We start from the raw sequence: 23,726 nt of genomic DNA on the forward strand, positions 1-23,726 counted from the left end.
CATATTTAAAATATTAATTCACCCAACTAATAAAATATATTCATAGCAAAAATTTATATAATATGTGCAAATTTTTATGTACTGTGTGCAAATATTTTTATATTATATCCATATATCGATAAATTTATAAATTTTTTGTGCTATATTAATAAATTTTGTACTCTTTAAAAAAAATTTCTAAAAATAAAAACATTTTTTCGCTCGACTTATGCCAAGTTTATTAGCTTTAGTTACAAAACACTTGTACATAGGAATGACAACGGGACAGAAGCGGGAATACCTTTTCGCTCTCTGTTCCCGACCCTAGATTTATTCTCCGTGTCTGTCCTAATTCCCGCCATAGAAAAGTATTACCCCGCATCCTCATTTTTTGCCAGTCTCATTTTCCATCTTCCTATATTGATCATTTATATGAAAATTCTAATAAAAAAAATCAAAAAATATTATTATAACATATAAGGACACAGTCACACAGCAGTGAAAAGGAAAAATGACGTCGCGATAAGAGATAATTAGATGGTCATGGATAGTAACTGGGAAGTGAAACGAGGCAGCGTTACGGTGAAAAAAGAAAACACTTTTAAAATTAGGGTTATATTTTTCAATATATATAAATTATTAAAGATATTTAAATAAATTTAATAATTTAAAGATTAGTGGGAATGGGACAGAAATCTTCACTCAACTCTCGACATATACTTCAAAAAAATTTTAGTCTCATTTTTCATTTTCACAGGAAAAATTATCCATTTTTAAAATTTTATTTAAGATCATTTTCACAAAATCTTCGCACTTCAAAGAATTTTGCCATTTCTGCTTCTGCATTAACATCACCCTAATAATAGTTTAGAATTATTTGGGCCTTTATTTATTTATTTTGTCACTTTTTAATTTCAATATGGAGTTAAAATTTGGGTTGAACGCGGTTATAGAGAAGGGGGTGCTTGACTTGTGTGTGGTGTGGTGTCAGCCAAGCCACAAATTGGACCATGCATTTTTAGTCAGCCTTCTCGGACGGTCCGAGTTGTAGTTGGGAGACAGACCATGCGAGTTCTGGCTCTCCATCCACGTATCGCACGCAGATGACTCCCCCAACGGTACGGTGTCCTTATACCCAACATTAACCTATACCCAGCATCCGTTTTCACTTTCATCTTTTTCTCCAAAGAAGAGCCACTACTTCTTCTTCCTTTCTCCACTGGTTCTTGGTTTGTATGGTGGAAGTAAGTTCAAAATGCCAAAAAAAAAATGTAGAGATGTTGATCGTACATTATCTTAATCATTCAAAATATGTAAGTTTTTTTTGAAATTTTTTAATATTTTTTAATTAAAATTATTATTGTTAAGAAGTTAATTATTATTATTGTTGTGAGAACTTAAGTAAGAATGTTTATTATTGGTTTTTACGTGATTATGTTATACTCTTCTTTGAAAATTTTTAATATTTTTTAATTATAATTTTTATTATTAGGAAGTTAATTATTATTATTATTATTATTATTATTATTATTATTATTATTATTATTATTATTATTATTATTATTATTATTATTATTATTATTGTTAGGATTGAATTTAGGAATGTAAATGATTATTATTATTTTTACCTGATTATGTCGGGTTTTTTTTTGGAATTTTTTTTAGTTTTTTATGATTATAATTATCATTGTTAGGAAGTTAATTATTATTATTGTTGTTAGAATTGAATTTAGGAATGTAAATTATTATTATTATTTTTACCTGATTATGTTATTTTTTTGAAAATTTTTTTAGTTTCTTATAATTATAATTATTATTGTTAGGAAGTTAATTATTATTATTGTTGTTAGAAATTGAATTTAGGAATATAAATAGAATAATTATTATTTTTAAAAAAATTTAGAAATATATGTAAAAATAATAGTTAGAATATTTCTTTAAATGTAGTTAGAATATTTTTGTAATAATTTTTAAAGTTATCATTTTTAAAGTTATAATTAGTTAATTAAATTTTATAATTAGTTTTAGATATTATAACATTTTTTTGTGTTACCGTGGGTAAATAAACAACTAAGCTAGATTGTTAATTAAATAGGAGCATTATTAGTTTAATGAGAATTGGAATTATGTATTAGTTGTTATTGTTAATAATTAGTTATGAATAATTTTTAGGATTATTAAGTTAATTTAGAAGTTAAAATTATTTGTTTTAATTGGATTTAGTAAGATAATTTATGATAGTTGTGTGGTTTCAATCAATATGTTGTTGAGTTAGTTGTGCAGATTTTACTAATGAGAGTTAATAAATTGGTGGGTTAGTACATGGTTAATACTAAATGTTGTAATTAGGAAAAAGCTTAGCACGAGTTTGATATTTTAGTTGCTCTAGTAGTAAATTAGTAAATGTTAACGAGTTGACTAATAATAATTTGTTATGTGTTTGTAGAGTTTAAGGATGTTGACATGTGATCACCCAATCCTTCCGGATCGGTACAATGAAAGGGTGGAGGAGCACTTACGACAAACTGGTTTTTATCATGCATCTCAGATTGGAGTAGTCCAATATCAGAAAGCACTGGTGAATGCTTTAATCGAAAGGTGGCACCCAGACACACATACCTTTCACCTTCCGATCGGTGAATGTGCTGTGACGCTTGAAGATGTGGCAATAATTCTTGGTCTTCCGACGGACGGTCTTCCAGTCACAGGGATGACAATGAGTAGTTTTGAAACCTTAGAGGCAGAGCGTTTACACCGATTTGGATTTGCACCTAGTAAGTCGGCATGTAGAGGAAGCTGCATAAAACTGACCTGGTTGCGGGATCTAAAAAAAACTTACAGTTGACTGATGAAAACAGTATACAGAGGTACGTAAAATACCACATTATGTTGTTGATCGGAACGATCTTGTTTGGGGACAAAGTCTGGCGCAGGTGTGCATTGGAAGTATCTACCACTGCTTCGTGATTTTGGGAGTATTGGACAGTACAGTTGGGATTGACATGCCTAGCACACCTATACATGGCGTTATGTAGGGCATCTCGTTATGACTGTAAGGAGATCGATGGTCCATTAACACTTCTGCTTGGTTGGACTTGGATCCGCCTGCCATATCTAGCGCCACTTCCTAGGAAACCCCGCAGTTTTCCGCTTGCAAACAGGTAATATTATCTTACAGTCACCCAGTATCTTATTATTTAGAATCCAATTGTGTTAATGAAATAAGTCATATTAGGTGGTGTAACTGGGAGCATGGAGACCGTCACTATAGATATCTTACGCTTGTTCATTTTAGGAAGGCCTTGGATGATCTTCAGGAAGGTCATGTGTGTTTTCATTAAAGAAGAATTTGTTTCGGGTTTAGTGTTAGTATTAATCTTATTGTTATTTTTACTATTATTGTCATTGTGATTGTGAAGTGGATTGTAATCATGAGTTTACTTTATCTTTTCCAGTTTGTGTGGGTTGCTTATGCTGTCGATCGTGTGGATCCGGACATAATTTCTCCAGACATCTACATGCACTCGGTCTGTTGGAGCTCTACGATGCCGTTGGTTAGTTTCGAATGCATTGAGTGGCATGCAATTGATAGGTATAGACGACAGTTCAGTTTTGTTCAGGGAGTTCTGCATCAGAAACGGATTCTAGACAAGGCACACGGAGAAGTCCTGACTGGTCCTAAGAATCTTAACTAGGCCACGGCCACGACTCATTCATTTTGGGTGATGCAGTGGACAAATAGGTATAATCACGTTCTTACTAAGCTTCCCATGCCTTCACAACATCCCTTGGATACTTACAAGTACTGGTATCGAGCAAAATTTGGGGACCGTTTGAACTTGTCCAATCTTGTGGTTCAAGAGAATAATGAGGGTAATTAGGATATGGATGTTGACAATCAATAGCAGGAGCCACAATCACCTCCACCACCCCCTCCACTTCCGAATCCACTTCCACAAAAACAACATATGTCCTCAAACCAATATGTACCTCAAACACAGTTTACCCCATCGTACCTAATACATCAGCAGCATTGGGGTATGCCACAGTTTGACATAGGAGAATGAGATTATTTTAGCCAGTTGCTTGGTTTCATGGCTGCAGATGCAGGACAATCACAATATGCCTAGCAGCCTGATTACTTTATGGCGGGTAGGTATTCCTTGGATGCGTGGCATTTGTTAGCCACTTCGTCCGGTGCTTCTGGAGAGTTTGTATCTGTTGGCTCTAGTAGGAGTGACGGTGGTCGTGAGATTCTTAATAGTCAAAACCCTAATTGTGTTTCAATGAGTCTTATTCAAGAAAATGCTAACACACTTGAACAATAGACTGATGGGTATCTAGTAGATGAACCGGATGACGAGGACGAGGACGATGAGGATGAAATAGAGGAGTCCGACGAGGATGAAGAATCCCGTAATGATGGTATTATATTTTTTATACATTGCTTTACTTGTTTAATGAGTTGATTATATTGTGATTCAGTTGACTATATGGTATACTTGGTTGGTTTGTAGAACTTATTATTATACTACTATGGTCTTTCTTCTAGTTTGATTACTTTATGTAGTTGTTTAATTAAATTGGATACAGGTAAGGCACGTACTCCAGATGAAGCAGGAAAATGTTACAATCTCAAGGTTGATCTGTCACGTCGTAGCGCTAGTCGATACACTCATGTGTTCAAAAAGACCACCAAGAAATGCAAGAATCTTGTGAAGGATATAAAGTGGGCAATGAGAAAGTAATTGTTGTGTAGTTAACATTTTGTATTTATCAGTAAACTTCTTTATGTATTAATTAACTATTTCAAGTTCTTTAGGTATTAATGAACTGTTCTATGTATAATTACTATCTATCTCATGGACTAGTTGCTATAGTCATAATGTTTCAGATATCGTAACATAATGTTTCAAATATCATAATATGGAGGAATGTTTGGATAATACATAAAGTCACATTTGTCACATGGTAGATTGTCATAGGTTACAAAGGTTCAGATATCACAACGTATTAATCTACTGAGCATCTCTATTGGCATTTGCACTAGCTGTCTGACGGCATCTACTACGACTGTGTCCCTCAGCCCCATATTGCCTACATCGCCTGGGACGACATAACATTCGCGTATCCATCTCATTCAAGAAGCGCGTTATCCTGGGCCGACCTTTGGAAACGCGTCTCAGAAACGGATTCGGTACGAATCGAGGCCCATTGTAAGCGGCCCATGTAGTTGGATTTCCCAGTGGCCTAAACCTAGCTCGGTACACCCGCCGAACTTAGTTCATCTTATAGACATCATGCACATAGGCTTGCCAATCCAGTCGTTGATTTGCACAACATGCAAAGACATGTCGACAAGGAATCCGGTCCACCTGGAACTCTCCACAGTCACATCATTGTTGATGGAGGTCGACGGCATATTCCAGTCCACTTGGCATCTCACGCACCTCAAAGACCTCATTCTGCCGGTCGAAGCAACTGACCTGGATGTAGGTACGGTGCCTTGAATTTTCTCAGAAAATTTGACTCTATGTGATTGATGCAAAACATGTGGAAAGCTCTGGGAGGTTCCCAAGCTTCGTTACTGCGTGCCACAGATGCATTAATAGATTCGTGTCGGTCAAATATCAGCCCCACACCATCCCGAGTGACAACATGTTGTCGCAGGTTACTGAGGAAAAAGTGCCACGCATCAGAAGTATCTTCCTCCACAATAGCAAATGCAATTTGGACGATATTGTTGTTGCCATCCTGTGAAACTGCCATCAAATGCTCTAATGCAGAGATAATAACTCCAAAATACTCTATGCAATACCCGAATATCAATCAGCAAGTCATCGCCTTGATATGCAAGCATAGTCTCGAAATGGACGACAGTTGATGGCTCCTTATGACACATGGCCTCAAACCATATAGGCAATATTTCGTATAATACCCTACCACATAGAGCTTTACGCTTAAGTCATAAAACAGAGGTGATGTGGTATTACGACCTCTAGAATAAAATGTATATATAATAGCAGAAGAATTATAATATGTTAGGAGCTTTGAAGAATAGAGGAAATAAAAAATCGCGAAATAAAAGCGCAACACTCAAGGTACGAGTTAACTTGCATGCTAAGAAAACTAGAACTATTAAATATAAGATAACAGAAGTATGAATAGATTGCCAAAGATACACAATAACAAGCTCCTAACTCAACCCACGAAGTCAAGATTGGCCGGAGAATATTTACACATATATACATACATATCCAAAACCCAGAAGTACATATACACAATCCTGCCTTTCCATAAACCTCTAAGAGGATAAAAAGGAACAAGTTATACGGAGAGAAAGCCAAGTACATATATATACATCATAGCATAACAAAATAAACCAGTAACCACTCCACTTCAATAGTCCAGACGCCTAACGAGATGTCTCTCTATTTACATCTGAAAAACAACAACATAGTATAGAATGAGAATCAGAGGTTCTCAGTATGGTAAATGTGCCACACACATAATACATAAGGTCCTGGGAATGCTAGAGGCAATCCTAGAACGCCGACACTCAGATTATAGAGCTTAAAGTATTAAACAGGAGCCTTAAAAGGTGGTTTTCTAAGAATATTTAAACCTAACTTAACCTTAAATCTAAGTCCTATACTGCCATTCCTCCATACCTCCATCTTCGTCAGCATTTCATAGACAAATAAACAGATAAAGACAGACACAAGAAGGTTACAAATACTGCAAGTAACAAATATACATTTAGCATGGCAAGTACACTTAGGCACACCCAGTTAATGCACAACAGGTATTCAATTAGAATGCATATGATGCATGCCTGTCTTATGGCTGATGAGGCTCATCTGTCAGTTATCCAGCCAACCCGACAAGTCTGAATTGAACTTAGACTGTCCCCCGAAGTGCATCCCCAAGAGTCTATGCATAGCTTTTCTCAAATAATTAATATTGCTCAATGGGGGTAACATTCCCGGGAATTTATATAGTGCCCGGTCACACTTACGTCGCAGGGTAACAGAGTATCGAGCTTTCAACCTGGTACACGTGGTGGCAAGTCACGGTACTTTATCCAGGGAATCTCATATCTCAGATCATTCAAATTCATAAGCCATATAAATAATTCAATTATAATTCATCAACATCCACATCATTCTCAATCGCATCTCATTCATCATCATACATCAATCATATTCAATCATTATCCTTCATTATCGCACCTTCCATTCCGTCCATCAATAGTTCCAATTCAAAACATAATTCATTCTTTTCTAAATGAATCAAACTTAAAACATATTCATTTTCTTAATAACTCAAAATCAAACCATATAACCTTTGAATCTAAATCTTTTTAAATAATCATATAAACAAAATCTCTAATGTTTATAAAATTTCTGCAGCATCTCCTCTAAAACTCAGACTTTGCCACTCTTTTCAGGTCCAAACCTGCATTCTTTTCAATTCAACATACCCTTCCTCATCATCATAACAATCACCACAATAAATCTACCTCAGATCAACAATTAAACTTATACAATATTCAAATCCAACAACCAAATTCAACTAACCAACCATGTTCATCAACAGGATACTAAGTATTAAATATACACATGCAATCTAACTTGTCTTATGGTCATCTAGCCTAAGTTTTCACAAAACATTATATATTAAATGCAAGAAACCTAAACCATACTTTGGTCGATTTTCACGTAATGACCAAAGCAAATTATTTAAAACCAAGGCAGCCCCTTCAAAATTCAACTAATCAGCTTCCTCCAATTTTCAATATTCACAATTTCAAGCTCCAATTATTTATTTACAACCTAATACACATTCATAATACATATATATCCAATTTAATACTCAAAGCTCAAATTCAATGAAAATAAAATAGAATTATCATATCCTCACCTTACCCAAACTTCACATAAGCAAGAGTGAACGTTTTTCTCAAGCTAATTGGATCCTAAAACATCAGAAATCAAAGAAATTCAACCTTCATATTCCTAATTTTGAAAATTGGGGGAAAGAAGAGGTTGAGGTGAAATAATAAGTTACCTATTAAATTGTTCTGGTAGAAACATAGAGCTCGACACGGTGAACATGTGGCCGCAAACAGTGCGACAATCGGAGCTCGGACGGAGAAGTTACAGCTTACGGAAGATTGCTGTAAGGGTTCAGCGCAACTTCTCTTCCCTAGGTGCTTCACGCTGCATTCAGGTAAAATGTGGGAGAGAAGAGCTTTTGGGCTCATTTAATGTGATGGCCTGGTTGGGCCGATGGTCCGATTTGGACCCAGTTCAACCGGTTCGGCCCGTTCGGTCCAATTTTAGATCGTTTTCTTCAAAATTAGTGTCAAAATTCTCGTTTCGATGAGCTCTATCCTAATTTGATATAATATTCACATTTCTAATCTCCCTTATTAAAAACTAATTTATTGACTAATTATCTACTAATTTAACCGGGATTTACACTTTGTACGATGCTTCCCAACCTCCGTATATTTTTTCCACTGCGTTTTGCTTAGCCAACCATACTTTCCGATAACTGATGGTGTAGTTAAACTTCGATTGCACTTATGCAATAACTGATTTTACCTTTAACGAGGGGTCAGCCTCGACCAACAGCTTGATGGCTTCTGCAATTGTGATCGAATCCAGCTTAGAATGATCCTGAGAAATGGTGGCTCTGGCACAGGTGTGACTACCATTATACCTCCTTATAACCCAACAGTGCTTCCTGCTGATCATGCTAACCCTGACAGCCAATCACACCCTGACCCATACTGTGTACACTTGGCATAAAATGTCAACGGCTCCGACTCATACACCCGGTAGTCTACACTTCTTCGGATAGTATATTCTTTCATTGCCTTAATAACAGCTTCCCTGGAACTGAATTCCATCCCAACAGCAAATTCATCGTCTGCGACAATAGAAATTTCTGCGGCGAAGGCAGCCGAACAGAAAATACTTAATAAACGAATATTTAATAATCAAAACTAGAAGTAAATCAATACTCATAGCATCAATTATGATATAAATAAACTGTACATCTGGTCATTATCTCATTATAAACAAAATAACAACACAAACACATAATTAAATACTAATTTTTTAAACTAAATCACTAACTAACTAACAACATTATTACCTTAAACTTAACTAAATAAACCGATAAACAAATGCTAGTTGAGTATCTTTTCACACTTCACTTAACTATTTGGTCCATCGATCAATCTAAATTATTACAAGCTTCTAATCCTATTTATAAATATACACAATCACGTACCTGCACTCATATATTCCGGAAACTCCGGAACATGCATGGCATCTAAATCTAAAACTCGGCATGAAATATGGCTCCTCAAACGGCACTTCGTTTGCAAGTGCATTTGCTACGTCCGTCACATTTGGAGCCATGGTGCCGTCACCTTGATCTTCATCACCGTCTGAATCAACAACTTCGTAATTGCTTTCGAACTCTTTTTCACTGTCACTATTGTAATCTTCGCGTACAAGATTCCGATCGGCCTCAGATTGTTCGAACTCAACGTACAACTCGATGAACGAGATTTGAGCACGACGTTCAATATACGTTAAACATATCTCTTGCAAACTAGCTTCGTTCATTACATATTTTACTTGAAATTAGACGAATCCACCAAACACCGGTATGAGATATCTGTATAAAATACAAGATATTTTCCTTGACATCTCAAAATTTATCTTCTCACAGATCACACCTTTTAGCTCTTCAAATGAGATTGTGAAGGGAATAACATCTAACGGATTTTCACAAATGAATTTTACTCCTTCAAATGTTTGTAACAAAATCTGACCAAAATAATACACTTTTAAAAGAATTCTGTCATCCATTTCTCTCACTCCACTAAATAACAACAGAAACTACACTACCAAATTTTTGAACTACATACCAAGAGGGAGAAAAACAAAAATGGAGGAAACTAGAGGAAGAAGCGAGCAAGATGAAGAAGAAGTAGAAATTTGAGACTCTTCTACGAGTTGAACACTTTTATATATACAATAGCCCTAAATCGGAGCCAACAATTAGGAAGAGCTGATTCAAATTAAATTTAAAAAATTAAACTTGGATCGTGCGACTTCATTCTAATATTTAAACAAAAATTCATATATATATATAAAATCCACAGTCCGATTTGCATGTTATGAAATTCAAATTTCAGTAATTTCCAAATCAAACCCTTCGAATTGTTCAAAAATTTTTTCAAAACAAAAAACTTAGACCATGCGAGTTCTATCTCCTGCCAATCACATAAAACTGTCCCACCATTTATTCTAGCACGCCCTATTTCAATATCCAAGCACATCATACTCATGGTTCCATAACGAACAAAATTGAGCCTTATTTTGTTTATTACAATTATTAATACATTTGAAGTGAACTAAAAAAAATTATTGAATTGAATATAAGTGGCGAAAAGAAGAAAAACCGCCCCAGCCCTTGGTAGAGTTTGTTTGAATTTAGCGGCAGAGGCTTTCTACTCTCTGAGTTTCTCTGCCAATCAGACTCAGTAGTTCAATCTTTCATTCTCACTCATTCTTCTGAACGCATCGTTTTAGGGTTTTGTTTCACTTCACTTCCTCTTTCAGCAGAAATGGAAACGGAGGAGTCATGTCGCGTGGTTCCCTTTCAGCTCCAGTTCGATAAACCCCTCCCTTCTCATGTTACAATGGCGGAGTGGAATCCCGAGAAGGACCTCCTCGCATTGGTCACCCACGACTCCAAGATCTTGCTCCACCGTTTCAATTGGCAGCGCCTTTGGACCATTTCCCCGGGAAAGTCCATAACCTCCCTCTGTTGGCGTCCTGACGGCAAAGCCATAGCTGTTGGACTTGACGATGGAACTTTGTCACTCCATGATGTTGAAGTCATGCTTCTTTTCTTCTGATGCGCTTCATAGTTAATTTTACTTAATGTTTTTATGCCAAAAAATTATCTGATTTTTTTCCTTTTTTTTGTGCAAAGTAGAATGGAAAGTTGTTAAGAAGCTTAAAATCGCATTGCTCTGCTATTATATGTCTCAACTGGGAGGAGGACAATCACCTAGTTAGGGTATGTTTCTTATTTAATAGCTGTTGAGTTTTATTTTATTCAAAGTTGAGCAAGTCTAGTACACGCTAAACAGAAAATCTCGTATATTACATTCAGGCCAACTATACTTGGAAATTGGAATAAAGAAAAAGGAAGCTGGGAAACAATGATAAATCAACAAAGCAATAATTACATTTTGTTGAATTATTGTTTGTCTTTGTCCTATCTCCCCTTGATTACTGAACATTCGTAATAAAGCTAGAAAAATGAATTAGTGTCTATGCATGTTAAATAGATTCACACATTATGCAGTATTAGATCTGAATCAATACTCCTTTTGTCAAGCGTACACTATTTACTTAGAGAATATTCCCATTTCTATTGTTCTGCATTTGTGTTTCTGTGCTCTCTCTTGGGATTTGGATTGCATAATATTGACTGGCTGTGTCTTCATTTTTCTTTCTACTATTTTAATCTTCACATTCCAGTTTGCCTTCTAGGACGACTGCGGTCACACTTCAAAATATGAAGATAGAACCTCGCGTTTCTTTCCTCCTGCTCCAAAAGCTCCTCGGATGCCTGGACTAGTATCAGGAGATAACGGCTTCATGGATGATGGTGAAGAATCATTTCAGGAGTTATCAAATTCTTCTCTCCAGCGTTTCAACATTCTATGCAGTGGGGATAAAGATGGAAATATTTGTTTTAGCATATTTGGTATATTTCCTATATCGAAAATTGTAAGTTATTGTCTACCTGAGAAGCTGTCATTTTTTTTTTTCATTTCTCCAATTCCTATTGTGGCATGATAGAAGATGGCACTCTAATCTTTGTGCTTGTCAAGTTGATGAGATGAAACATACATGATCTTATTGTTAAACACTTCTCTTGCCTTTGGATGTTTCAGAACATATATGATCTTACTTTTCCACTTTCCCGCGAGGGTGCAGAAACTACTTACAAACTTTTAAATGCTTCTATACACAAGGTAGATTCTTCTTCTATTGATCACTCTACTTCATTTGAGGTCCCACTCTCCCATTTATTGGGGACATAAGCATGAAAATGCAAAACAATGCTTTGATGCCGGAGATCGACTAGTATGATATATAAACATAAGCATGTGAATGATTATGATCGACTTAAAGGAGCAGTTTGAAATAACCTTAAGTGGTACAATAAGTTATATCCAGGAGGATAATCGATCTTGGTATTTGTTCAAAATATCACTAGAGGAGTAATGAATTATTGGACCAAATGCTACCAAGTGTACCTCTTAGGAAAAATCAGGTGAAGGAGAGAGTCCATGTTCAACAAAATCAATGCATGAATAAATCAGACAAGAAAGAAGTTGAAACAATAACTTGCATAAGTTTCTTACTACTCTTATAATATACTTGTGGAAGCTAATGTTGTTAATATCATTAGGTTGCCTTATCAAAAGATCTTTGTAGATTGATAGTCATGTGCTCAGGAGACCTTGTTGTGGTTGGTGATGAATTGAAGGATGTTCACTTGGCTGGGCACAATGAGCATGGCCTGCATTGCCTAGCACTTAACACATCTATATTCTGTGACAGGTAAATTTTCTGAGTAATGCATATTCTACTAAAACATGAGATAAGTTAAGATGTGTAATCTAATTCATTATGATATGGTCTTTAATTTCTATCACATTCTTTTATTGTTAATGTAAAACTGTTCTCTGAGACAAACACAAATGAAAATGATGGTACCATGCTTTCTAGGTTTGCTTTTTGTTGGATATACATTCTGCATCATATTTTCTCAATGGGTTTCCCTCTTCCTTTGTGTAGGAAAAATGAGCTTCATCAAGTAGCTCAACAGGCTTCTAGCATTGAGGATTTGACTGAGGTTGTCCGAACATCTTTATCAGTCATGTGTAGGCAATGGTCTGATGCGATGCACACATTTCAGGAGAAGTTCAGCTCTTTGTGTACTCTGATTATAGATCATGGTAACTGAATTAACAATGATATAATTCATTTGCATCATATCTTGTAACTAATTTGTTCAAATCACTCATAATTAGGAATTGATTCCTCTCCTCAAGAGGAGTTTCTGAGTCTTTTGGGTGGTGCAAGGACTAGTCCACCAGTTCATCAATTCCTTGTTAACACTCTTAGTGAAGTGGTATACAGACAACCTTATATAGCTTGTTACGTGTTCGTTTATTACTGAGCAGTTTATGAATGCTGTCTTCATTCAGCAAGTTTATTGCTTTACAGGGTGTCAAGCGCATTTCAAAGGTTATCTGTGGTGCTGGCAAAGAACTCCAAAGTATTGTCTTGGACCACCTCCAGGTATACTATTGTACTCTTCCTTGTGCTGCAATATTTACTGATTGCATAAAAATGTGTTACTAGTTGAAGCAGGTGGAGTTCAATATCTTCCCAAATAAATAAATAAAAATCTTTCACAAAAATGCATGGAGTTCCAGTTTTGATATCCCAAAGGAATCTTAGTATTTTTTATTTATTTATTTTGTTTTAAAGTTAAAATAAGAAAAAGAAAAATTCACCTACTTTAATATTAAAGGTGGAGGTTACAATCGTAGGACCAATTATCAACTGGTGTATGGTAATTTATTGTATCAATTGTCAAGATGTCAAATGTAAACCATGCCTAGTCGCCTAGTTGATTGAAGTTCTAGGATGGTTGGTTTTCCCATTAATGACGTGATATTAGAAGTTAATTGCTGTTTTAATCTACTCAAAATAGTCATTCAATTTCAGTGCAAGCTACTATATATGAAATTGAATCAATAAATATTTTTGTAAGCCTGCTGCGGAAGTCATTGGATTCAGAATGGGAGAACTAAGAGGGCTTTCAAGATGGCGTGCACGTTATAATGGCATTGGCTTGGATGAGTCACTTGTTAACAACGCAACAGAAAAGGCTGGTATGCTACTTGTTCAAGTTGAACGATTTATGAGGATTCTTTCATCTGTCTTGCAGCAGGTGTGCCTTTTTATGTTTGAAATGGATCATAGTAGGTCTACTTTACTATTTGGAAATAGTATTCTGTAATTTTGATAAGTTATATACTTCAATGAGATTTGCAATAATGAGATATGAATATTTCTATGACCAGAGTGTATTAATAGAATGATAGATTGCAGTATGTGACCCACTAAAGTATAAAATGAATGGCAAAAATCAACACATGGTATACCATTTTAATAGCCTATTGTGTCTGTTGATTTTGTTTTTAACTGGCTGCTAACATTTATTTTGCCAGTATGCAAATTTCTTCAACTGGCTCTTAAAATGTATAAAATTGCTCATGTCAGAACCAAGTGACCAGCTTCTACCATATAACAGGTTTGTCTAACTATTCATCAATGCTTTGGGCTTAAAGATGTTATTTATCTGATTTTTCTTTTGGTGTTGGCAGCGAACTTATTGTTATATTCCTGAAGTTTTTATATGAACAAGATCCAGTTAAACAATTGCTGGAAATATCAGATGCAGACTATGATATTGAAATTGATGTGTAAGTTTGTTATCTACCCCATACTCGGGGTTTTTTTTTTTTTTTTAAATCTATTAGATGTAAATTTCCACTGTGCGTGATATTACATATTTATTTATCCTTTTGGCTCAACTATGGCTTGTACAGTTATTAACTTATTATGGGACTTTGAATGTAATTGATACTTGGCAATTGAAATTTTCAGTGAGCAATGTAAATAGTAAGATATTAGATGGTCTTGAGTGTCCTTGTTTTATAATAGTTTAAGTTGACATGACTTCGTGATGTTAGTTGCATTTTAGATTTAATAGAATAAAACTTTTCAGGGAAACAATGCAAAGAATTCGGGAATTAGTTCAGTTTGGAGGATGTTCTGACACTGAATATCTAAGAAGAACATTGGCAAAAGAATTCCAGCAGATGGAAATAAGGTATTATCTTCTTCCGTTCTAGCCACCAGTTTGGATAAGTCTTTGCTTTGACCTCTTCTTGTTTTCATTCTTTGATGATGTGGTGAACAAGATAACAAAAATGCTGAGAAAATGTTGTGAACAAAACTATCTGCTTTCTTTGTCTGTAATTATGCTTCCACCAGAATGAAACCATTGTGAATTTATTCTTAGTTGTATGACGTGGAGAATTGGCATTTGAGTATCATTGTTTGATCCAGTTTACATGCTGAGCTTGAATGGATGGCACCTGAAAATAGCACTAGTGAGGAAGGTGCAGCTTCTTGTTTAGAAATTGCCTTCACTTAAAAATAAAAGAAAATAAATGTCCATAATTTCTCTGCAGAGAAGCAAGTCATGTCCTTAATCCATAAGAGTAATTCTACACATACAAGTGATTTTCAATACAAGTCATTTATATTCACGCCGTTTCACGTATTTTTTTTGTGCCTCTTTTTCTTCTTCTTCTTTCTCCGTGCTTCCTCTTCCTCTTCCTCTTCCTCTTCCTCTTCCTCCGTGTCTCTTTTTCTTCTTTTTCGTAATTTTACTCTCTCGTTATCATCGTTATCAACACCACCTCTTCCTCCCACTTTTTTTATTGAAATTTCTTCTCCTCTTTTCGTTTTCTCTTTCTCCTTCATCAAAATCACCAGAAAAAACGAAGAAACATTATTCAAGGTACTGTTTTACTGTTCTTCTAGATTTTTTTTCTAGATTGTCTCTGTCATGTGCCTCATCCTTAACTAGCAAACATTAAAAGATTTCAAGAAGAAATATACTGTCTCCCCCTATATTGGGTGTATTTTTTAAATCCTTTGGGTGTATTTCTTAAATCTTTTGGGTGTATTTCTGTAATCCTTTGGGTGTATTTCCGTAATCGTTTGGTTTATTTCTGTAACTGTTTGTGTGTATTTCTGTAATCCTTTGGATGTATTTCTGTAATCGTTTGGGTGTATTTTTGTAATCGTTCGGGTGTATTTCTGAAGTTCCATCATCTTCAAAACAATTTCAAAGCTTGATTTCAGAAACCATGAAAATCGAAAAAAACAGAAGGAGATCGAAGGCAAAGAGAGAACGCTTTTCCATACAAATCATACAAGTCATTTATATTCACGCCGTTTTCACGTTTTTTTTGTGCCTCTTTTTCTTCTTCTTCTTTCTTCGTGCTTCCTCTTCCTCTTCTTCTTCTTTCTCTGTGTCTGTTCTTCTTTTTCGTAAAAAAGGAAACGAAGATGAAACACGCGAAGATGATTCAGTAACGCGCGTGTTAAGCCCAACTTGTAAGACTTGTAAATAAAAATGACTTGTATGTGTAGCACTCCTCAATCCATAAATATTCTTCACAGTTCCAATTATGTCGGTGGATTTTATAGATTCTCATTGTGACTATTACAGCTTTAGAGAGGCTTTTGAAATGCCTTTTGTTACGGTCTCAAGAAAAATATTATGCGAGGATTTTCTGCCGTTGTGTCCTCTTCCTTCTCTATCAAAAGCACCTTCATCCATGAGAATTCCCACTTCAGTATCATATTATGAGGTATTTATCTAATCTTCAATATGTCAGTCCCAGTTGTTGGGCCTTTTTATGTTATATTTGATTTGTATTTGAATTTCATCTCAGTTCTCTAATTTGACAGAAGTGCTGTATTCTTATCTTCATTACTTGTTTTCATTCTGTAGGATTCCTCTAAAGCTTCTTTGTCACATTACACCTGTCAAAAGCAATATATTGATTATGTATCTCTCCAAGTACCCGACGAGTCTTTCTCAGATATTGCAAATTGTATATGCATTGTCAGAGGATTTATGCACGACTCACACTGTCTAAAGAACGGCTATAGTTCTTTGGAAGCTGTGCTGTTATATATTCCAGCTGATTATCAATGTGTGGATCTGTCTTTGTATAAGGTAACAACGATAAAATTATAAATATTTCATACAACTTTTTATACTCGGTTTCTTTTATTTTTTCCAGACTTTTTGATCTAAATGTGATGTTTGAAACAGGATAGTCAAATTGTCATGCTGCTAAACAGAGCTACAAAGAGATCAGAAAGCGCTGTAGATGGCTGTATGATGATTATGCACGCAAGTGATCTACCATATGTCTCTATATCAAGATCTGCTTGTACAGACAACTGGACATTGCAAGAACTGAAGGTAAGTCACACCATGCCCATTGTCTTCACGATTGATAACGTAAATTAATAATCTCTGTACTAACAAATACGTGTATATAATGAAAGTACCATGAGTTGCTCTCAACTTTTAGTTTCTTCCAACTTCCAAATTCCACCAACCCTTTTTTGTAATTGTGTGCACCTAGGATTCTGTGGCCCACCTGAACATAGGGGACGAGAAAGCCCGCACCATTCCTCATTCCGTAGCTGCTCCCTTGGCAGTTAGTGGTGAGTACTCTCTTCTTTCTGTATGTGTCACTTAAATGCATTAGAATTCATGCGAGAACAATCAACCTAGTGAAATATATTAATGTTTAGGTCACAAGAATTTAAATGTAGGAAGCATACAACGTATTTCTAATAATAGTCAGGCCCTTGAAAACATATGTTCTCTTTCCCTCCTTATTGTTGAATTTTCCTATAGTCAAGCTGGTTAACATAATGTGGGTAACTGTTCCCTGTTCGTTGATATGTCTTGCTGGCAGCATCAAGAGGCGTGGCTTGTGTATTTGCTGCGAGAAAGCGTGCCCTGGTCTACATTTTGGAGGAAGATGAGGATGAAGTCTCAGATGCAGAATAATATCTAATTGAATTCTCATTCTCAGGATGAAGTACAACTGTCCAAGTATGGTTGTCAGATCTTAATATATTTATTTATGTAATTTAAATTTTTAAAATCATTTCTATTTTATATAAAGTTAATAGTGGAGAACCATTAAATGATGATTTAGTTAACTGATACTAAACTTATATTACTCTTATGAGATTTTAAAATTGATAATTTTATTAGATGATATGAGATATTTAAAATAGATAATGTGTTAAACTTAAAGCTCGAAAATCAATGTTTTTTTTTTCCCTAGTGCTTTGTGATTATGAAAACTCAACTTTTAAATCTAGGAGTTAGAGTTTCTCTTTTGTCCTTTTTTTCCGGATGAACAACAAAACCAATAGTAAAGAAAGAAAACATGACCAACTCCATGAAGGAAATTCTTCCACGCGTGTAACAGACTAACAGTATTATTATTCCGCAGCTAAAATTATTGATTTATTTATCTACAAGTACATCCACTATACAAAGCCGGATTAAGCATCTTTCTCTGACTACATATGATTATCAGCATCATCACAATGCTATTACCTCCCGACATGTTACGCTGACACATACAACTGCTGAAACACTCAAGCTACAAGTACAAATTGATTCCAGCTACGAGGCCACGGGGCCTACTACACAACATCTAAGCTACTGCACAGAATTTAATACATTCTGGTAAATCCTACTTTCCTTAGATTCCTGCAGTCCGCACGAAACTGTCGTCTCTGCGCAACTTGCAGGAAGGAATGTTGAGTGGAAAACATCACAAGTAAAACAGTTACATAAGAGTAGTTGCAGACTTTGCAGACCAACATTCCTACAAAGGCAGAGAATTTTATCGATTGAGGCAAAGTGGAAGCTTTTAAATTAACCCTGCACCAAATAGTAACATGCCTTCGGTCATGCTACAAAACTTCAGCACGATGGCAACTCTGCATGTTAGCAACAAAGACTTGGGTGTGTTTATGAGCATTGAGTTGGGATTATGGAAGTGAAGAGCTTGAAGGGTAAAATGGAGAATATTTTTTTCTTCAAATCCTTTCTTCCATCCCTTTCCTTTCAACTCACAAACACACTCTCAGACGCTAAACCCAGAATAGTTTATTAGATTATAACAGGTGAAATATGTATGCCTCCAATAGCATATTCTATGAGTCATCCAACTCAACAAGCTGTGCCCGTCTCTCAGCAGCCTTCTTCCTAACAAAAATGCCCCATCTCAAAGCTGCCTTAAGCTTGAGCCAGCCAACAACAGCTTTGCCAGAAGAACAGCCTCGCTCATCATCACAATTGTAGCTCATTGGGTTTGCGGCCATGTATGCAGATGAATATGAAAAACCATCTTCATGGGCATTAAGGGAACCATGAGTTTGACCTCCCATATTAAAGATACGGAGCAGATGCTGCATATCTTCATTTTCCAGCATCTCATGACTTCTAATACGAATCTCTTCCTCTGGGAACAATTCCTCAATTCCTCTACTAGGATTTGAACTGCTGGCAGCCTGAAAGCCATGAGTGGCTGATTGTAACAGACCATGTGTCACCATACTGTCATCTCTATGAAGCTGATCTTGGTGTGAAGCATTCAACTGATTTTGTAGCGGGCATGCATTATTATCAAATTGAACACAAGAATTAACATTTTGTGTATGTATCGGAAATCTGGTAGCTGTGCCGTCATGATAACCTGGAAATATTCACATGAGTCAGCAACCAAAAGATTCTTAAGGATTCACCATTTGTTTCAAAGGTAAAACATATCAGGAGTAAAAAAGCCTACACTGAAGAATAAAAGAAGCTTGCTAAATAGGTCATTTGGTTCTTAAACAGAATCATTCTCCTCTACTAACATTCACCACCTGGGTTGTAGTTTTTGCTGTGCAAGACACTACCAAAGCTATAATAACTATTTGATTGCCCAACAATCTAGTCTAAACATTGTTTGCTTACTTCATTGGTCAAATGATGGGAGAAGAAAGTTGGGAGGGAAAGGCTAGAACCTGTTCACCTTAAGTTGGTTTTGACAGAGAAATATGAAGAGAGATTGGTGTTATGGTGTACCTTATATGACAAAAGTAAAGAATTTTTTCCATAATAGAACAAAACAGAACTGAAAAATGCATGATGGACAAAAAGCGGGATATAACAAATAAATACCTCCAACTGTTACTCCTGAATCCACTGAAGGCTGCCCTGTGTTTACTGGAACTGGTAAACTTGGGACTGAAATCTGTTGGAAGGAGTTTGAATATTCATGAGAGCTTATTTGAGCTTGAGGATGAGATGTGTCCAAACTCTTATTATGGTTGTAATTTAGCAGAGACTTCCCGTCATACTCAATAACATGCATCCAATTTTCGTACGCCCTCTTCACCAATGTGTCAACATAGACCTACATAGACCACCAGTATTTTCAGAGTTTTGATCATATTATTTCCTCACAGTTTATTTTTAAATTCTTAATTTTCCATTTTTTGGATTTTTTATAAAAAATGATATAAAGGGGCCACATTTTTTTTTTCCAAAAAAATCTTTTGTCACATAAAAGTCTATATACATGCTACATATAAGAGTTGTACTAAGCCAAAGATGTACCTGTTTTATTCAGACATGCAGAAACATTAATTATAGATGCTATGCTTGAGTAAGGAGTTTATATTAACACAAAGTTCCAAAGAAAAACCGAGCTTTCATTGTATGGCATCAAGAAACATCAAATCATGAAAGAAACCCCACAAGGAGTGGTCCATAGTGAAAAATAAATGCAAAATTTTCTATGGAGATTTATTTACCTTTTGGCTCTCCGAAAGAGAATCAGCTGGATAATATTGGTCATTGGCAATTAAGCCACTTAGCTCATAGATGTTATTGAAAACAACACCGACGTTTCTTGCTTCGTCAGGATAGTATACATAAAGATTTCCACTGAGAACACAAGTCTTTGCATGCTCAACAAGAATATCCCACATCTTATTTGACATGCCACTCCCAAGAATCTACAAAAAGAAGGATAATCAACCAACAGAAAAATTCGACAGATAATTATAAATCATTGAATTAACATAAATTCAAAGGATCTCAACATTCAATCAAAAGATTGCAGTACTAGGCAACAAACTAAATGGACAAAAGTCTTATCCTTACATTGCGTAATCTCTGAGGGTCCCTGACCACAAGTCTTAGGAAGTCTTCAACGGTATATATTCCAGCTTTATTTAGCCTTTTGTGAAAGGAACCATCCTTGCCAATCTTCTCTAGTCTCCATACCTCATCAGTCAAGGCGGGAGGGTAGTGTTTCTTGTATACTGTAATTTCACAGACGTTTAATTACTATGAGAATAGAGGAAGATATAATATGAATAGACTTACATTCTCCACGATGATCCTTAACAGTGAAAGCTTCAGTTTTGGCTTCACGAATACGCATCCTCTCGCAGCAACCGGAGGCAACTTTCAGCCCCAGCCTGAATTTCCTACTTCTTATCCAGCTAGAATTATCTGTAAATGAGAGCTCACCCAGTGTTCCTATACCATCCTTCAGTGTAACTTGCAGATCGCCAGCAAGAAGAGGCCTTTTTCCTTCCCTCTCTTTCACAACATGACTCTCAAAGTCTTCTTCAGTCCAATTATCATCATCCTCATTATTGAAATCACCTTCAAGCACAATAACATCTAGTTTGGCACATGACTCTGGGCCTGATGTGACAATCTGGCCTGTGTTTGCATCAATTAAAACAATATGTATGGCGGCAGACCCTTGCTCGCCCTCCACTTTTCCACCAGTAAAGAGAGGAAGGGATAACCTAGTTTTGAAGTGCAACTGTAAATTTTTGCCATCTCGGCCTTCAATGCGCTTTGGAGAAGACCTGAATTTATTAGGGAGAACCAAAGTATAAATATCAGACATATTTCAGTCAACCTTGAAAAACATACAAATCATCATGAAAATAAGGGTCACTAAATTTTGAATTTTATGTTTGGATCTACAATGGCATGTGTCTAATACAATCATTCTATAGCAATAATGTTGTAGGATTTCTTGCCATGAAAGCAGTGAAAGAAAATAAAAGGGTCAAATTTAAAATGGTCATGCATGATTAGTTTACCTAATAAAATCATTCTATAATAACAAGCTGAGGAACAAAAAAAGTACCTTCCAGTAAGCTTGGCAGGGCCTAGTTTTGCCAAAGCACGCTCAACTTCTTCACTAACCTAATAAGCAACGAGCAAGAAAAATAAGAAGACACGTTTAATTTACTTATGAGAGAGAGAGCCTTGGTCAAACAATTTTTAAGCCAAGGAGCAGAATTCAGTTCATTTACAGAGTTCTATGAAATCTTATTTAACAACATTAAAACATATTTAGAGAGAGAGAGAGAGAGAGAGAGAGAGAGAGAGAGAGAGAGAGAGAGAGAGAGAGAGAGAGAGAGAGATGTAATTCAGTCTTGTCCTAAAAAAAATAATAAAACTAAAAATAAAAAATTTCAATCTTGTCCTAAAAAAATAAAAGTAAAATATCAGAGTTGTCAGATTCTAATATTGAGTTAATACCACAGTGACAGTGAAGTGAATTTTCTTACAACTCTGCGAAGAATAGGTTCCAGTGATGAACAAAGCTTCTGCAGACTGTCAACCTTCAGAGCTTCAACAATTACACTGCAAATGAAGATAAATGCATTCATCGGTCAGTGTAAGACAAATTAAGGTTTAACAGATGAAGATAGCGTGACTCAAGGCTACTTTATTCAATATTTTTTTTTCTGCTATCAGACTTCGTTTTAGCTCTTTAGAAGCATATTTCAAATAAATTTTGATATTCTCGCATAAACAACCGTTTTTTCCATCAACTTCTTTTTTCATTAACAGAAAAGCAGTATGATATAAAATTGAAAGCAGATAAGGTGACAAACATACATTGTACAAATTTCTCTATCATTTGCATGCAAACATTGCAAGTGGATAACAATAATTTCGAAGAAGAAAACCAATCCAGCTCAGCGAAGCTGAAGAGTAGTGAAAAATGTCAGAAAGCGAAGTCAGTAATACCTAGCCAAAGCAGGTCGCTTCCGATCAGGTTGTCCTTCGTCAGCTGAAGCTGAATCCAAACACCGCTTCTCTCTGCCGTGCATTGTTCCAATTCCTCAAACCGAACGTTAACCTCCCTGTTTATTAGTTGCTGAGAAGGTGAAAGAAAATAGTAACAAACAGCACGCAGCAGGCAGCACACACAGCCACGTAAAACTCAGCACTCAGCAGTTGAGTTTGATCTCGTAAATTCGGTGAAGCCAAAAGAAAGATGCGGAAAAGAACAAAGAAAAAGAAAAGAGAGTGCGTAACGAAAATTAAAGGAAAAATCTGCAGTTTGTGATAATTTTGCTTGGTTTTCTCAGCAGCCAAATAGACCGTGCCGACGGTGCAAAAGAATGAGAGGGGAGAGAGAAAGAGAAAGAGAAAAAGAAGTGCGAAAGGATGAAAAGTACGGAATCTGAGAAATTTCGGGGAAACGTATGCGAACTTTCTGTTTTGGCTTTAAACGCGATTTTTTGGCAATGGGGGACGGACGCTTATTCCCTTGTCGCACAGCACAAAACAAGTTAACAACGACACTCCCACTCACATCGCAATCTCCCTCCCACAATATCACTTTTTATTTTTCCTCTTCTTTTTCCTTTTCGCGGACCACATCATCGCCACATCTGGACCTTCCACGTGGCACAATCCTTTAGCTTAGGTCACACCATCAAGATAAAGAAATATGCCAATTAATTAATTAATTGCCTTCTCAACAAATAGAATTTCCTCAATCCACATGTTAGACGGACAATTAGGGGTGTCTATGGATCGGATCGCATTCGCAGATCTGCAGTAAATATCTGCATCCGATCCGAAAATTGCAGATACAATTCGATTTACAAATTGATCAGATCGGATCG

The 23,726-nt window shown here is 35.8% G+C and overlaps 2 protein-coding genes across 6 annotated transcripts; one reads left to right on the plus strand and one right to left on the minus strand.

Annotated features, from left to right (window-relative positions):
- Positions 1-10,377: 10,377 nt before the first annotated feature.
- LOC112791389 (anaphase-promoting complex subunit 4) lies at positions 10,378-20,166 on the plus strand. Of its 5 annotated transcripts, none has more exons than XR_011880331.1 (18): positions 10,378-10,903; positions 11,005-11,088; positions 11,568-11,807; positions 11,975-12,055; positions 12,496-12,647; positions 12,885-13,045; positions 13,121-13,221; positions 13,317-13,391; positions 13,870-14,049; positions 14,330-14,412; positions 14,486-14,584; positions 14,890-14,994; positions 16,408-16,549; positions 16,693-16,920; positions 17,025-17,172; positions 17,339-17,420; positions 17,678-17,817; positions 18,227-20,166. XR_011880331.1 is itself a non-coding variant. In XM_072233474.1 (18 exons), the coding sequence occupies exons 1-17, from the start codon at positions 10,631-10,633 to the stop codon at positions 17,770-17,772; spliced, it is 2,334 nt and encodes a 777-aa protein (XP_072089575.1). In that variant the 5' UTR covers positions 10,378-10,630; the 3' UTR covers positions 17,773-17,817; positions 18,227-20,166. The 5 variants fall into 5 exon arrangements, 3 of the variants coding, with proteins under 3 accessions (XP_072089575.1, XP_025689987.1, XP_072089576.1); XM_072233474.1 differs by having other exon boundaries at positions 17,020-17,172; XR_011880330.1 differs by lacking the exon at positions 18,227-20,166 and having other exon boundaries at positions 17,678-18,002.
- LOC112791391 (calmodulin-binding protein 60 B) lies at positions 18,197-23,408 on the minus strand. The gene is made up of 8 exons (XM_025834206.2): positions 22,840-23,408; positions 22,374-22,449; positions 21,947-22,005; positions 21,163-21,659; positions 20,938-21,098; positions 20,586-20,789; positions 19,951-20,185; positions 18,197-19,480 (listed from the first exon to the last, which is right to left on the minus strand). The coding sequence occupies exons 1-8, from the start codon at positions 22,920-22,922 to the stop codon at positions 18,939-18,941; spliced, it is 1,857 nt and encodes a 618-aa protein (XP_025689991.1). The 5' UTR covers positions 22,923-23,408; the 3' UTR covers positions 18,197-18,938.
- Positions 23,409-23,726: the final 318 nt, after the last annotated feature.

This window comes from Arachis hypogaea, chromosome 3 (assembly GCF_003086295.3).
Source record: "Arachis hypogaea cultivar Tifrunner chromosome 3, arahy.Tifrunner.gnm2.J5K5, whole genome shotgun sequence".
Taxonomy (NCBI): Eukaryota; Viridiplantae; Streptophyta; class Magnoliopsida; order Fabales; family Fabaceae; genus Arachis; species Arachis hypogaea.